Below are 14919 nucleotides of genomic sequence, written 5' to 3' on the forward strand. Positions count from 1 at the left end.
ATTATAATATCAAGCCTGGCATCCTAACCAGATTCAATATCTTGCCTTTCATACTAAGATTCTTATTAGACAATTGCAGTCTACAATTCTTTTAGCTCTCTTTAGCTCATTTGCTTGATAATCTTTAATAGCATATTTGCCCACCTTACCTTCTCGTCTTTTCCTAGATCCTTAAAATTTTGCTTGGCCTTTCAAACCCTACCTGAGACAAATCAGCAGTACCCTGACACATGTTACTTCTCTATAGCTTTAGCTCAGATGACTTAGAATAAATTGGGTTAAAGAACAATTCAACACAAAGTAAGAATTTTTGTTTTGGGTGGGATTAGGTCATTTAAATTATAACAGAAAACCTCACCTGTTCTTAACTGATCCGGCAGGTTGGTCTTTTTTCTCTAATGAGAGTGATTAAGAGAAACTCCATTTCATTGATTTCATACAAACCATTTATAAATACTTTTAACTTCCTCTCTTAAACTTTTTCATGCGGTTCTATTATTCATGCTTTGGATTCTTTCTTTTCTAGACTGATAAAAATGGATGTCTATCCAGGGAGATCAACCTTAGTTTTTTCAATTGCTCAAGATCAGACTTACAGTATTTGCACATTTCCTCTTCACTGACAGAAGATGGCACAGGTAAGAATTTGAAAGGAAATAATGATGATAACATTGGCTACTACTATTAACATGGCTCAGAGGTGAAAATATGTGCTTACAATACAGCAGTCAATCAGCAGTTATTTATTATCTGTCTAGTGGATGTTGGACAGCGAAGTCATAGTTGCCAACATTTTTAAATAATTTCAGGAACTTCTTGTTGCTGGAGAAGGGCACCTAAGCACGCTAGCCTCAGCAGACTTAAGTGCACAACAATTCCCATAATGGCATGTTAGCTAAATATGGTTATAATGCAGAATTTTTTTGTACATTAAATATTCCACTTCAAAATATATATTAACATATAAACAATAGAAAATAAAAATAGATAGTGATAACTGTATTCAATGTGCATCAGACAAATAAGACAATAAGATAAATAAGACAAACTATATCGTTGAAAAAATAGGGACATTGTCTAGGGCAAATCTTTAAAACAATCGCCTTTAAAACCCGGGACTGAGAAGTAGGGTCAGTTACTTAAAATGTGAATGGGAACGTATGATTGGCTGCTATGGTTTTGTTCAGATTTGAACATTTGAGCAATATTAGTAAATAGCCCTCAATTTTGTTAATTTTGTGTAGCTGGCAGTTGCCTAAGTATGTGTTAATCCTTGGAATAATTAAATATCATGTGAGGGTCATCCACATATATGTTAGTGAAAGGGGAAGCTGGAAATCTTAACTGTACCATTATGTGAAACAAGTTGAATACATAAATGTACTTTAATTTATATTTTGGGAATAGGCATAGGGCCTGATACTGAGTTGGATATATGCCTGATTTTTTGTGCGAATGCATTTTTTCCAATGGGGGCAGCTTTGCAAACCAGCTCTCTCACAATATAGTCAGTAAGACACATTATATAGTACAATAACGCTAAACTAACATAAATATTTCTATTTAATATTTTTAGTGAAAATCATCATTCATTTGAAAACCCTTGATATTTTCTTGATCTTATTCTCTTCCAGTCTTGCTTTTGTTATCCGTACCACTACTTCAATCTATTCTAATTTTTAAATCTTCCTTTTTCACTTTACTAAGAACAGTAATATCCCCTCAGTGCTCTAGGCCTGCAAATCAAACTTAAGGAAAATAGGGGAAACAATTTCTTATGCATCTGATTTGTTTATGAGGCACACACTATTTGGTTCATCCTTAATTGTCTAGTCACTGCTATAGGTGGCTGTGAGATGGACAAAGTTTTATTTTTTTGTAAGGACCAATATAAATTTTGTCCTTTAGACTGAACAAATCCAGAAAAATAACTGTAGAATGTTGAACAACCTACTATGAAATATCTAATTTGTAATATCATTCATTGTAGACCGTGTGAGAGTCTACTTAATTATTGATATCCCAAGTATGTCCTTTAATTTATCCTCCACCTGTATAATGCATAACTATTTTATTAATTCATATTTTTCATACATTTTTAAATTCCACATCAAAATGCACTTACGCAACTCCACGAAGTGATACAGTTTCTGTCCATGGAGGATGTCCCAGGACAAAGCAGGTTGGATCATCCTATCTGTTCAGAAGGTCACAGTTGAGCATTGGGAACTACACAATTGTTCCAGAGCTGCAGTCCCTTATATACTCAGCTGGTTAATTGGGTTAAATGGACAAATATGGCTACCACAGGGTTGTGTGACATTGTGGACCAATATGAAGCCATTTAAAGTCTCCTGTTGGTTCTTGGAGTTAGACCACCCAAGAGTGTGCTTGTAGAATTAACCCAGAGTAATTTTAGTTTACAATTCTCCCCTTTATGTAAATATCACATGAGTGTGAAGGCTACAGTAGCATTTGGATCAGAATCTCCAGAACTCCCTCACTTTAGGGCTCCATAGCCGCCACACGCCCTGCAGTGTAGTTCAGCCACTGGTCACAAAATAAATAAAGGTATACAAAAGTGCACTAGTCAAAGAATAAGTACGGTTATACAAAAGTGACTTTTATAAAAAAAAAAATGCCCATTACCTATAACTTTTGCTCACTAGTTAAACTGCTCACCTCCTCCTTGGGTCCCTGCTCATTGACTGCGCTTCTCCATTGTCTTTGGACCTTTTTCAGTGGCTTTAATCCTGTTAGTTGCGCCCACTCAAATGGGCACAAGTTTCAGCCTGCACTGAATATACCCCTTGGACTCCAGTAGCTGTCTTGAGAGTTGTAGTGTTATTTGTTTACTGCAGTAGTTCCCAAACTGTGTGCCGTGGCTCCCTGGGGTGCTGCTGCGATCTCACAGGGGTTCCTCGGCCAGGGAGATTTGTAAGCAAGGCAGGGGACTTCTTGGTAAATATTTTGGCTTAAGGGTGCCTTGAAAAAATTATGGAGACCCTAAGGGTGCCTCGAACTGAGAAAGTTTGGAATCCACTGGTTTACTGTAGTGTACTTTTATACCATGTACTGTGTTGTTGTTTTCCCTCTGTATGGCACTGTAGACCTCATGTGGCACCCTATAAATAAAAGCGAATATTAAAAAATAATAATAATAATAATAATAATAACAGTAGAAAGCTATCCTAAAAAAGCAATATACAATTCATTAGTACACTGAAAAATGCTGCTGTCTGCTAAGAGAAATATTATGATTGTTGAACATTTATCTGCATGATATCTGACAGTAAATTTGTACTTTAACATTTGTATTCTTTGTACAGGTCATATTGAAAAAGCATCAACTGAAATATACCTCAATAAACACAAACAAATTAAATTTGTGGATGTTGGAGAGTTTTTCTACAGAGGTATTCCATTACATGGCAAGGTAAAGAGAATTTAGGGAAGTCTGTGGAAGAAAATGAAATCTTTACCATTGAATAGATTATATAATACAAACACATGCACCTGTTGGTATATAGTGGTCATCTACAAAAGGTTGATTTGCGAAAATAGTGATTAAAATAGCAAATTTCAGTGATTTACAGGTCAATTTTGTATTGACCTACAATGACCAATCCTCCAAACATCCCCAAAATTGTCAGAGATTGCAAAATAAGAAAAGAGGATCTCATTCTGCTCTAAGGCCAGGACATGCTCTATAATTCTACCTCGGGAAATAATTAAGAGGTTTAATGTGAGTGGGTGCTCTCCCAACTAGAGATTACAAATCGAGAACACAAGTGGTGACAAAGATCACATGAAAGGAGTTGGTTAATGAGACACTCCAGTCCCTTCTCTATATATAAAAAAAAAATGATTGAAATTATATTAAAAATATACATCCAGGTATCAATAGAGTCGGCGAATTAATAAAAAAAGAGAGTGATATGGCTTGGAAATAGAGTGATAAAGATAATTAAAAAAGCCCTTCCGGGAGGCCGGTCAATAAATTGTTATTTTAATTTGCTTGGTCATTCAATTATTAAATAAGAAAAATGTATCCACTAATGTTAGTGCTATATCACAGAAATTTCACATATGCGTTAGTGTGCTGTGTTTATCATATATTATTCTAGTGCATACACTCCATATAAGGCAATCGCAGTATATGTAGTTGTATACGCTATACAGATTTAGGTACAAGAAAACTTGCTAAGAATTATCCAAAAAATCTGTTGGCATGCACGAGGGGTATCCTCAAATTAGTGTGCCTGTTAGCGTGGCATTTTAATTATGAACACTCTAATCCCATTAGGTATGAGTGTATTAATTCACTGAACCCACTAAGTGTTAAATCAAATAATCTATTGATATACACACAGGGTATCTTTTATCATTACGCCTGTATATAATTTCAAGAGATTGCAAAATCACTGGAATCATTGATATCTCAGTAATAAGTATAGAACATGTGAACCTATGAAAGATTAATTAAGTAAACCCATCTAGAAAATCAACAACATATTTTCACTGTTTTTAATCATTCAAAATAAGTTAAAAAAGAGTGAGATAGAAAAAATATATTTTGTTCATATGTCATTATCACCACCATTTATTTATATAGTGCCACTGATTCCGCAGCGCTGTACAGAGAACTCATTCACATCAGTCCCTGCCCCATTGGAGCTTACAGTCTAAATTCCCTAACACACACACACAGACAGAGAGAGAGACAGACTAGGGTAAATTTTTGATAGCAACCAATTAACCTACTAGTATGTTTTTGGAGTGTGGGAGGAAACCGGAGCACCCAGAGGAAACCCAAGCATATACAGGGAGAACATACAAACTCCACACAGATAAAACCATGGTCAGGAATTGAACTCATGACCCCAGCGCTGTGAGGCAGAAGTGCTAACCACTAAGCCACTGTGCTGCCATATAGTGGGTCTCTTTCATTTCAATAGGTTATTCACCAGCACACAATTAATCCCATTGAAATGACTGGTTGCATGGAATGTAAGCTTGCGAGCAGGGCCCTCTTACAACTCTTTCTGTCTGTATTACCCAGTATTGTTTTATTAATGTTTGTTCCCAATTGTAAAGCGCTACGGAATTTGCTGGCGCTATATAAATAAATGTTGATGATGATGATGAAAGCTCCATCTATAGAGTTTTCCAGTGTTAGTAAAGGAAAATGGTGACACGTGACAAATGATCTGCATTTTTTTTGTGTGTTTTCCTATGTCCCCAGAGTTCTCCCTCAGCATTCTTTTTTCCCTCACATCAATAGACATCCAGAAGTCTTTAAGCAGTTAAAACATTTGATTTCATTCTGCTAATAAACAATATTTAAAGGTTACCTCAGTTTAATTAATGTAATTGCAGTGGGAACTTTTAATATTCAGCATAATAACACCGTGTTAAATGAATTTAACACTCATTTAAATACTCCTGAATCTCTTTTGATATAATAAATAGCAAATTTTTTGCTGTAGGAGACTCCAGGAAACACAAAACAAAAATTCAGGATCATTTGAAATACACCTGATACAGTCATTATGGTTTATATATGTCTGACTATTCTATTACTGACCACACTCTATAACTGACCATAGAGTGCTACCTTCATATCTGAAAATGTCAATTTTGGAGGCTCCTTTAGATTGCAGTAAAATCACACCTCACATAATACAGGGCATGTGGAATATAACACAGTGAGAACTGGGAATGTTGCCATAGAAAAGAATACTGGCTGAGTATGGGATATGTACATACAGGGCCACCATCAGGACCCCCCCCCCCCCACCCCCCCCCCCCCCGGGGAGCGCCCCCCCCCATGAGCAACAGCGCAACACAAACTTACCTGGAGGCCCGCTGGTCTCCGCTACTCTGCGCTGATGTCTACAGCCTGGCTGTCACCGTGCGATTATGTGACAGGGGAATGATTCCTCCACCCCTGCGATCACATTCTGGTGCTGAAGACATCAGCGCAGAGTAGCGGAGACCAGCGGACTGCAAGACAGCGGGCCCTCAGGTAAGTTTGTGTTGCGCTGTTGTACCGGGCCCCCTGGTGAGCCCGGACCCGGTACAACAGTACCCCCTGTACCCCCCTGATGGCAGCCCTGTGTACATATACAGTACAGTGCATCTACCCACATATAGAATGTACTAAATATAGTGCATTCTTTAACTGAACAAGTACAGTTAACTATATGATGTTTCCATTTCTCACCCTCAGGTGCATGTTGTTGATGAGAAAAAACAACCCATGGTTAATGAAGTCATATCCATCTCTGTCAGAGAAAATGAGGATAAGATTCCAGATCTGGTGACCGACAAAAATGGAATTGCTCATTTTACCCTCAACACCTCTACATGGGAAAGCTATGTTGGAATAGTGGTAAGTTACACTGTCGCAAAGCAAAGAAATTACATATACAGGTATTCCTCACTTAACGACCGACCTATTTAGCGACCATTCGGACTTACGACCCGTTGTTACGTCCGGCTCCGCCGCTCAGCAATAGGGGAAATTAATGACCTGTGCCCTTGCGATGGACGTAACCACGCCCGTAGTACCCGCATAGTTTCTTTCTGAGCTGAAGAAGACAAGACAAGATGCACCTGATACCCTTGCAGTCTCCATCGTGCGGTAAGTTAGCTCTACAGTACTTGAAAGCACTTGGTTCTGAAGTAATACTGCAAGGACATTAACTAATTTTATTGCCATGTATATGTATACAGTACTGTACTCACTTAGCGACCAATTCGCTTAACGACCTAGTCGTTGGAACGGAACTAGGTCGTTAAGTGAGGAATACCTGTATTCATATTTTATCATGTATATAAGGTAAGTGACAAAAAAAAAAGACAGAAAAGTAATTTTTGAAGCTGCACTAATGTGGGCAACCAGTACAAGTCTGTTTTGTGATGTCATGGTCTGATGTTTGTGTGAATGTGTCCGTTTATAAATGGGGGTGGGCATGATTTATCAACTGAATTATCACTTTGTTTCTGTACTGCCTGTATGCCGTGTACTGTTACCCTGTACTGTTGTCCCATGCTCTATATACAGCACTGCGGACCCTTTGTGGTGCCTCATAAGTAAAACATAATATTAACTGAAAAGATGCAACATTTTTCATCTTCTAGTGATAGAACCTGGATAATTTTAAACATTCATTGCTTTCAAGAGGGCAGGGCACCCCTCTTGAAGGGGGTGCCCATATGCAAAAATGTGAATTTGTTTAGCGGAGCAAGATATTTAAATAAAATGAATAGCTGAAGAGAGCACTAATGGGCGTAAGCCTTTTTTCTATCTGCAAAAGAACCTTAACTGATATTCTCAGTGGGATAACTTTTTACTGGAAAGTACTTTTATTAGCACAAATCTACCAATAGTGTAAAAGTTACCAATAATATAAAAACATTCAACTGTACAATGATGAATGTAATATGTACCATAGGCGCAGAGTGCACATGAACCCATGAGTTCAAGGGGGTCTTGCTCCATCCTCTGGACTTGTAGGCCTGGCACACAGAGTGACAAAGCGATGAGCAAGGATAGTACCAATGAGATAGTTCCAAGTTTTCTGTTCTTCACTGTCCAGAGTAATACTTAGTTTTATTTCATTATCCAAGTAGACAGTTAGTCACTGCTCATCTGTACTGTCAGAGCTTCTCCCTATGTCTCTACCGATCCTTTTCACCTTAAGACCTTTCTCCATGGTGATAGTGAGGTGAACCATTATGCCTGTGATATGTGACTGCTATGCCTTCTCTCTTAGCATTTTGCTGTTTCCCTGTTATTACCCAGCACCCTTGCATAATTGCTTCATTTCTATATAACTGTATTTTTCTTCCAGATTTTTTCCTCAGGTTGGGAAACCTTTTTGTTTTGTTCTTTTGTACAGAATCCTTCTGTTCTCTTTTCTGCTTTCCCTTCTTTCTTTATAGTTATTGCAACCTGTATCCATCCACCATGACCAAAGGTATTGTCAACTTTTTTCTCTGTGTCATCACACACACTGTCGTATGCAGAGATATCCTCCTCTGGTGCTTTCAAGACACCCAGCTTGGTCCATTTCACTTTAAGTTTCTTTAATGTTTCCTTTTGGAGAATCTCCCCAGCTGACAACTCATGATCAGGCTTATCTGCAAATACTGATTGTTTTTGGCAGATAAACATTTTTCTTTACGAGTTTTTTTAGAACAATAAATCCTCACATTTTCCCTGGAGCCGCCGACTTGTTGTCCGGTATAACCTGCAACTCAATTTATTTAGCGCCAATCATATTAAGCAGCGCTGTACAGAGGATATTATAATCATTCGCAACAGTCCATGCCCCATTGAAGCTGACAATGTAAATTCTCTACAACACACACAGACATGGGTCTATTATTGTTAAAAGCCAATTAACCTATGAGTATTTTTTTGGAGTGTGGAAGGAAACCAGAGCACACAGAGGAAACTCCACACACAGATAGTTCCTTGGTTGGAATCAAACACATGATCCCAGCACTGTGAGGCAGCAATGCTGACTACTGTGTCAGCATGATGTCCAATTATGGTTTCATACTCTCATTCATCATGCATTCTCTTCTTCAGATTTTTCTAATTCCACCCAAATCACTAATGCCTCTTTTAAAGAACAAGCCACGGTCAGAGATTTGGCTTCTGTTTCAACTCAGTCACATTCTTCTGCAAATTTTGCAGAAATAGTTTTCTCCTCACTGATTGACTGTTCCAACGCTTACTCCTTTTCTTGCGTTGATTTTTGAAACTCAAAGACGCTGAGGGTCCTTATTGCCCCATTGAGAGAGTCTTTTTCAACATTTTATTTCAGCATTTTTCTCTTTTGCCCACTGAGTGACGGTCTGTCGCAAGTGAAGGGTTTTGTCATTTTCTCCAATGCAGTCTTGGAGAGACTCAGTTAATTTTACAGCATTCTGTTAATATTCTTTATGCTTTGCAGTTAGATTATCTTTTTATAATTCACACTCCACAACTCTTGTCTGTAAGATTTCAATTAAAGAGTCTCTTTCTTTTAACCTCAGGGTTTGATGGGCCACTTTCTCCCCCACATGCTCTGTTTTGCTCTGATGTTCCTTTAAGCATTTTTTTGATGTTTCAATTTCTTGCCGAACTACTTAAGTTTTTGGTTCAGAACAACATTTTCTTGCAATGCAGTCTCTTTCAATATCTCACATTCCTCAAACTACTTAGTCATAACTGTCTGTCTACTTACAAGTAATGTTAGCTGTCTCTTTCTCTTGTTAACTCTAGCAAAATACTATCTTTATGAGTTTTAATTTCATACTCTTTTTTTTTTTTCTTCCACATATTCTTTTAAAGTCTGTTTTTCAATCTCTGTCAAGTAAAATGTTTTGTATATTAATCATGCTGCCATTTTAAGCCACATTTTTTTTCCAAATACCTATTATTATTATTATTATTACCATTTTTTTATATAGCGCCACTAATTCCGCAGTGCTGTACAGAGAACTCATTCACATCAGTCCCTGCCCCATTGAGGCTTACAGTCTAAATTCCCTAACACACACAGACTAGGGTCAATTTGTTAGCAGCCAATTAACCTACTGCTATATTTTTGGAGTGTGGGAGGAAACCCACACAAACACAGGGAGAACAAACAAACTCCTCACAGATAAGGCCATGGTTGGGAATTGAACTCATGACCCCAGTGTTGTAAGGCAGAAGTGCTAACCACTTAGCCACCGTGCTGCCCGACATTATTTCATGCAGAACCTGGTTCATATGATAAACTCTTCCATTGTCACATAGTAAACTCCAGATAGACCTCGCGCCACTCTTTTGCACTAGCCATAAATCGTTTTAGTTTTATTTTCCTTTTGTACTTTAAATGTTTCTTTCTGTGAAACCATACTTGGCACATTGTAAAGGGTCATATTCCATCATAACACTGAGGTGCTCCAGAAACATTAAGGGCTAGATGTACTAAAGGGCGGTTTGGTGAAACCGCCGGTTTTTGCTATTTTTCTGGTGTTTTTGAAACCACCAGATTTACTAAAGCCCAAACCGCTGTTAAAACGGCCAGAATTGACATATTTCAAAACCACCACTTTACAAATCGCCATCCTGATTTCAACAACGATGAACATACAAACCACCAGATTTACTAAGTTGGGGTTTTCAAAGCCGCTGCAAAACAGCCATCCAAACAGCCAAAATGAAATAGGTGGTTGTGAGTGGCGAGATTGCTGAAACTGCTGCTGTTTGAGCTATATTCCCATTCAGAACATACGAGGAAGCATCAATCATATATAAATCATTGAGGCAAACATTATTAATTAAGGTGCAAAATTAATTTATAATCTACTTATGAGGAAAATAAATTTTAACAAATTTTAAGGGAGGCAAAATTATTGAATTATTATATTATTCTGGCACTATGTAATGCCAAATTGTGCAACAAATATAATATTAATAATATTAAGTGATTGCTAATGGTGGATATTATTGTTTTGATTGAACATAGTATAATAATTCAATAATTTTGCCCTATTAAAAAAAAAATTGTCAACATTTTCATTAATTCTAAATTAATTTTGCAACTTCATCAATAAATAATGGTTGCTTCAATAATTTATATATGATTGATGCTTCCTCTTAAATTCTAAATGCCAAACAGCATGCAGTTTGCCAATCAGAGGCAGGTATTTAAAAACCCATCTGTTGGATGGGGGTTTTGATGGCGGTTTGGACAAAATCGCCGGCGGTTTAGCTTTGGCTGTCTCCGCACTGAGACTTTGACACACCTGTATGAATTATTTCCCTCTTGCAAATATCTAACCAATGTATCTGCTCTATAGGTTTTCTTTTCAGTATTGTTTAAAATCACATCATGTGTGTAAGACCTGAACCTATCTTTAGTGCTGTTGATATATATATATATATATATATATATATATATATATATATATATATATATATACAAAGATAACATTTTTATATATGCAAAGGTAAGTTATTATCACCCTCGCCACTGTACATGTTATCTGACTCCTCTCTTATGCTGTGTCTTCAGGCAACATTTCCATCAGGCGAAGATGATGAAGATCATGAAGATGATTATAGTCATCAGAGATATTCACAGGATATGACATGGATCTACCCCTTTTACTCTGAAAGTGACAGCTTTCTGTCTGTAAAACGCAGTACAGACCAAATTTCCTGTGACACTGATCAGTCAATTACTGTGGAATATGACATCAATAAGAACAGCCTGGGTCCTAAATGTGATCATCTCTCTTTCTTCTACTTAGTAAGTATTCTTTCTGCAGTTATTGAGAACTCTGATGTAAGCTAATTTAGGAGTAAATGGGGTTTTAATGGAATAAAATGATAATTATTATTAAAGCATCCTTTGTACTCTAGACAGATTTGTTTTTATATGTAAAGCATCACATCCACTTGTTCTGTGGACAGAAGTGTGGCTCATGGTTCGCATTGCTGATTCACAGCACTGAGGCCATGCAGGCCCGGCGCTCCCATTAGGCAACGTTAGGCAGTTGCCTAGGGCTCCGGGCTCTGAAGGGCACCACAGGATTAAAAAGCAGATATACTTTATATTGTAAAACTGTGCGGCGACCGCGGGCATACCTTCCACGGCCGCCGCACAGCTATGGATCACCATCGCCGCAACGGCCCCCTCCAACAGCTGATGGGGCGGGCGCACCTCCGTCTCCTTCACTCCCCCTCACTCCCCCTCCCCTCACTGACTGTCGGGCGTGACATCATCAGGGCCCGACAGTGTCAGTCAGTGAGGGACGGGACCCTGCAGAGAGGAGCAGCGTTATGGAGTTTAAGGTAAGGAAAGTCCTGGGGCGGATATTTTTTTTAGGGGGTGGTGGATTTATTTTTTTGGGGGGGCGGATATTTTGGGGGTGGGTGGCGGATTTATTTTGGGGGGGGCGGATTTCAAAATTGCGCCTAGGGCGCCGGGGATCCTAGCACCGGGCCTGAGGCCATGGGTTCACTTCTGACTATCTGTGACACAACGATGACTATCAACAGCATTATCTATCCGATTTTGATTGACATCCAACTGATAGTACATCATACATTAGTATTGCAGCTATATTGGAACAATTACTTAAATTATTTAGAGGCTTATTTGTCATTTCCATATGAAGTGCTACAGGAAGACAATTCACATTTAATTTCTAAAATTGCAAACAACAACGCTGTACAGATAATTCACATTAGTCCCTGCCCCAATGGAACTTATGATCTAAATTCCCCAACACAAGGGCACACACATTCTAGGGTTCAGTCTACAATATAAACAAAACATTATACAAAAAATGTATGCTGAAATAAGTGAAAGTTACTAAAAACCAATCACGCATAGATAGGAAGATCCCCTTATACATGTAATATAATAATTACATTGAATACAATGGGACTGATGCCATTAGCTGTTTCTGCATTAGCAGGTTTATGACAAGTAATCATCATGAATATTTGTACCTACCCTAAAGCAGGTGCACAGGATATGCATCATAACAGATGTATAGACATGTTTCTGCAGGTCTGCATGAGCTGCATTTGTGCAAACAGACCTTTAGTGCACACAGTCAATGTTAGAACGCCCCTTCCCTGCCCTGTCCCCCCTTCCAGGAGCAGACATTGGTGCCATAATTGCGCGAGTCTGCATAGGCACATTTGGTTTTGCTTGCCTTCCGAGTATGCGCAGAGCAATTTCACTGAAGATACACTGCGCAAGCTGGACTACATACCACTTTATGTCTTCCCCAATGTATTTATTTTCAATGTAATTATCTAGTTGATCTTAGCACGAAGATAACAGGTAACAGAACTTGTTTCAAACATCATTCATTTTTAAATTGGAGATGGTAAAATTAACAACAATCATTAATGACAATGTTTCTAACTTTGCTTGATAAATTCTTTAGGATACTTATTTTCTGGTGTTATATAAATTTACTAGTTATATTTACATTTAGGTGGTATTAGCTTAAAGGAACAGAACAGTAAATATTTGAATTGAAGTAAATCACATAGTATTATTAAAGCTTAACAAACAATGATCAGCTGACTAAACATTTTTTAAGTATTTAATATTTGCAAGCTGGTATTTTAACAAATCCTGGTAAAGTCTTCCAACTACATTTAATGTAGTTACTTCCGCATATACAGTACTCACATGGCTGGATCAGGGGCACTTTAAGACAACAGTGGACTTTAGCAAAGATAATTAATTGTTTCTGCAAGACTTGAGGGGAAATTTGCAGATGTATTAAAATTTTTCGAAAGAGTTGTACACAAAATATAGTGCTGTGGAGAAGTAGGATTAGAGTCTTGATAGATTCAGTATAGTTTTAAACTTGAACTGGATTTAAGGTTAGGGAATAGGGGTGGTTCAAATTAATGTTAGATCTTAGGTTAGGGTGCTTCAGGTTCACATTTATGACTTTTTGTTAATATTATGGCTATGTAAGGTCTAATATTATGTCTGTCTAAGATTTAGTATTAGACTAGTAAGTTAAGATTGAGGTTCATATTTTTATTACTTTTTTATTAGAGGTAAGAATTCTTAGAATCATATTGGACAAGCAAGAATGTTTAAAGAGGAGAAGCAAACTAATCTCCTATAATCTTTTAAGGCCTCTTTGTTCCAGGTTCTTTTACTTGGAAGCCCAATGGTCGACCAGCTGTCCATGTGAGCCCCTGCAAAATGCCCTTTAGTAAAATGGCAGCAAAAATGTTATTGAATTCTGTAAACACACGACCTTTGCACCCTAAGCCTCACCCCAGGCACTAGCCACACCTCTTTTACACAGAACATTCTGTAGACTTGCTTGGAGAACATATTGGCACTATGTTGTATACTCATCCATCAATCTGATAAATCATGTACTTTGGCTAAACCGCCCCAAAGATAGTTAAATTAATATTTCCCAATTCCATTTAAAGTGATATCAGTACATTTTCCTCACTTCTTAAATTGCTATAAGATCAAGAAGAGTGAAGTCTTTGAATTGTTGCCATACCTAACCATAGATCAATTGTGGTCAAAGAAAATTAGGACCGGGTCCCTAAGAAGCACAGGTCGACACACACATCACACATGCTCCTTCCCACAATCATTATCTTAGCACAGTTGAGTAAAGTAATGTCATGAGAGGAGAGTAAGGCTGGATACACACTACAGGGTTTTCAGCCAATCACACGATAAACGACCGTTCAGCCCTATATCGCATTAGCTTGTATGCTCCATTGATAAACAATTATCGTTCCAAAGCGCATCATATCATTTCATTTGATTTTATAAACGGACTATAAGTCTCGTTCAATGATGGAACGATGTTGCTCCAATTCACAGTGTGTATGCACTCACAACCGGCAGTGCCTATAGATCTTTATAGAGTGTACAGAGGCACGATCTTTTCAGTCTATGGTTATGACAGATGGTAAATATTAGAGGTAAAATCAATTAATATCATTTAGATTCATCCAACTTTTTATTCTTACTAACATTAAGGATTAGATATATTTTTCGGACATTTGCTTGTCTGCTGTGATATGACATTAGATTCCCATTAAATAATATATATATATTCTCTTTTTTTTCCACAGACACTTTCTAAAGATGGGATCATTTCTTTTAAGGAACATAAATTAGACATTAATGACCAAGCAAGTGGCTCACGTGAGTATAGTAATCATACATACAAACATACCCCCAATAAAAGCTCATATTTTCCCTGTGATTGTTAATCTGCTGCTTTATACTTCTTCTAATGATCTTAGTCCTATTCTCTGTAGTAGGCAGAAGCAAAGCCAAACTTAAATGTTCAATCTCAATTTCTCTGTCACAATGCAAAACTTTATTATCCTGTAACAGATAGTACAAGCTA

At 37.6% G+C, this 14919-nt stretch overlaps 1 protein-coding gene across 2 annotated transcripts in view; it reads left to right on the top strand.

Annotated features, from left to right (window-relative positions):
• Positions 1-14919, top strand: part of LOC142160960 (alpha-2-macroglobulin-like protein 1) — a 224636-nt gene that overhangs the window by 15499 nt on the left and 194218 nt on the right. For both annotated transcript variants that reach the window (XM_075216100.1, XM_075216099.1), the window contains exons 9-13: positions 527-638; positions 3330-3436; positions 6233-6394; positions 11064-11300; positions 14639-14711. In XM_075216100.1, the coding sequence (XP_075072201.1) occupies positions 527-638; positions 3330-3436; positions 6233-6394; positions 11064-11300; positions 14639-14711 (691 nt within the window). The remainder of the gene's footprint in view (positions 1-526; positions 639-3329; positions 3437-6232; positions 6395-11063; positions 11301-14638; positions 14712-14919) is intronic.

Source organism: Mixophyes fleayi, chromosome 6, assembly GCF_038048845.1.
Source record: "Mixophyes fleayi isolate aMixFle1 chromosome 6, aMixFle1.hap1, whole genome shotgun sequence".
In the NCBI taxonomy this organism is placed as follows: Eukaryota; Metazoa; Chordata; class Amphibia; order Anura; family Limnodynastidae; genus Mixophyes; species Mixophyes fleayi.